General features: G+C 52.1%; 1 protein-coding gene across 1 annotated transcript in view; it reads left to right on the top strand.

The window, feature by feature from the left end:
- The window catches only part of LOC311130511 (1-phosphatidylinositol 4,5-bisphosphate phosphodiesterase gamma-1-like), a 51912-nt gene that overhangs the window by 11087 nt on the left and 38325 nt on the right, over window positions 1-2500 (top strand). Inside the window, exons 2-4 of the mRNA XM_084163269.1 lie at window positions 1-139; window positions 1351-1444; window positions 2184-2231. The exon at window positions 1-139 is cut by the window's left edge and continues 11 nt beyond it. Of these exons, the coding sequence (XP_084019395.1) occupies window positions 1-139; window positions 1351-1444; window positions 2184-2231 (281 nt within the window). The remainder of the gene's footprint in view (window positions 140-1350; window positions 1445-2183; window positions 2232-2500) is intronic.

Below are 2500 nucleotides of genomic sequence, written 5' to 3' on the forward strand. Positions count from 1 at the left end.
GAGATCAGAGAGCTGCGGTTGGGTAAAGGCTCCCGGGACTTTGAGCGTTATCCAGAGGAGGCTCGTAAATTAGACTCCACCCACTGCTTCATCGTGCTCTACGGACTGGAGTTCCGTCTCAAAACACTCAGCGTGGCTGGTCAGTGTGTGTGTGTGTGTGTGTGTGTGTGTGCGTTCTGTGTTGCTTGATGGCTCTCCAAATGTTCTCCATTGCATCTGTTAGTGATATTCTGGGAGGGTAAGGGGGTGGCTGGAAGATAAATATTTCCATATTTGTAATAATACCATGCTACTGTAGCTCCGGTTGTATAAGGCAACATTTCTATTCTACCCCAAATGTATTTTCTCCATGCCCACACTCACTCTCGCTCTCGCTCTATGTCCCTGTCTCGCTCTCTGTCCCTGTCTCGCTCTCTGTCCCTGTCTCGCTCTCTGTCCCTGTCTCGCTCTCTGTCCCTGTCTCACTCTATGTCCCTGTCTCGCTCTCTGTCCCTGTCTCGCTCTCTGTCCCTGTCTCGCTCTCTGTCCCTGTCTCGCTCTCTGTCCCTGTCTCGCTCTCTGTCCCTGTCTCACTCTATGTCCCTGTCTCGCTCTCTGTCCCTGTCTCGCTCTCTGTCCCTGTCTCGCTCTCTGTCCCTGTCTCGCTCTCTGTCCCTGTCTCGCTCTCTGTCCCTGTCTCACTCTCTGTCCCTGTCTCGCTCTCTGTCCCTGTCTCGCTCTATGTCCCTGTCTCGCTCTCTGTCCCTGTCTCGCTCTATGTCCCTGTCTCGCTCTATGTCCCTGTCTCGCTCTCTGTCCCTGTCTCGCTCTATGTCCCTGTCTCGCTCTATGTCCCTGTCTCGCTCTCTGTCCCTGTCTCGCTCTCGCTCTCTGTCCCTGTCTCGCTCTCGCTCTCTGTCCCTGTCTCGCTCTCTGTCCCTGTCTCGCTCTCTGTCCCTGTCTCGCTCTCTGTCCCTGTCTCGCTCTATGTCCCTGTCTCGCTCTCTGTCCCTGTCTCGCTCTCTGTCCCTGTCTCGCTCTCTGTCCCTGTCTCGCTCTCCGTCCCTGTCTCGCTCTATGTCCCTGTCTCGCTCTCTGTCCCTGTCTCGCTCTCTGTCCCTGTCTCGCTCTCTGTCCCTGTCTCGCTCTCTGTCCCTGTCTCGCTCTCTGTCCCTGTCTCGCTCTCTGTCCCTGTCTCGCTCTCTGTCCCTGTCTCGCTCTCTGTCCCTGTCTCGCTCTCTGTCCCTGTCTCACTCTCTGTCCCTGTCTCGCTCTTTCTCTGTCTGCCTTTCTCCCTCTCACTCCCCCCTCTCTCTCTCTCGCTCCCTCTGCCCCCCCCCCCCCCCCCACTCTCTCTCTCTCTGTCTCCAGCCTTTAGTGAGGAGGAGGTCAATATGTGGATCACTGGACTCAACTGGCTGATGATGGATACTCAGAGAGCCTCAGCACCACAACAGATAGACAGGTACGTGTGTGTGTGAGAGTGCGAGAGAGAGAGAGAGAGAGAGAGAGAGAGAGAGAGAGAGAGAGAGAGGAAGGAGAGGAGTGTGTGTGTGTGTGTGTGTGTGTGTGTGAGTGAGAGAGGGAGAGATGTGAAGAGAGGAGTGTGTGTCTTAATCACAGTCTGAATCAGGATGTGTCTGTGTTGTTTAACAGGCTCCTGTTTGTAGTTTCCGGTAGCATTACTATTATAACACACACAGGAGAGAGGGGACAGGGAAGGGGGTTGGAGAGAGCAACAATATTTGTGTTGGTCAAAAATAATTATTCTGGGTAAATGTGTGGGGTTGATGTTCCTCTATTCCATGGTTTGTGGAGGAAAACTGAGAGTAGTGCAAAGGGAATAGTGTTTTGTTTGAGAGAGAAAGAGAGTGGGAGAGAGGCACTTCAGTGTTGTACATATGATCAGTTTTAGGACTATTTTGTTTACAAATGTCAACGACTTGGTCACAGTCAATGAAGTACCATACAGTCAGTCAAGGATTTTGTGTTGTAGGCTTTGGGTCACATTTGTATTTTTAGTACTTATGTTTTCACAAATACAGTCCTTTCACAATTTAAACTTAGACTAAGTCAATGTTAAACACCGTGGCTGGTGGCTTTCAAAAGACTCCACTGTGCTCAACACAGCCACTCAACATCTCTCTTTCCATCTCATACTGAACTATCTCTCTTCTCTCTATTTCTGTATATCCTCCCTCCAGGTGGCTGAGGAGACAGTTTGAGGTGATGGACAGGAATCGGGAGGGAAGGTGGGTCAGACGTCAATACCATATCAACATTGTTGTTACACCCAATCAGAACCCTGGGATACACACACTATGGTCACTCTGCCAACCAGTGGAATTGTGGGGGAAATCCACTCCAGACGTTATATAATAATAACACCCCAGCTCCATTCTCAGCTCCAGCTCCAACCCCATCCCCAGTTCCATCCCCAGCCCCAGCCCTAGCTCCAGCCCTAGCCCCAGCTCCATCCCCAGCTCCAGACCTAGCTCCAGCCCCAGCCCTAGCTCCAGCC

This window comes from Coregonus lavaretus, assembly GCF_964263955.1.
Source record: "Coregonus lavaretus genome assembly, chromosome: 6".
Classification (NCBI taxonomy): domain Eukaryota; kingdom Metazoa; phylum Chordata; class Actinopteri; order Salmoniformes; family Salmonidae; genus Coregonus; species Coregonus lavaretus.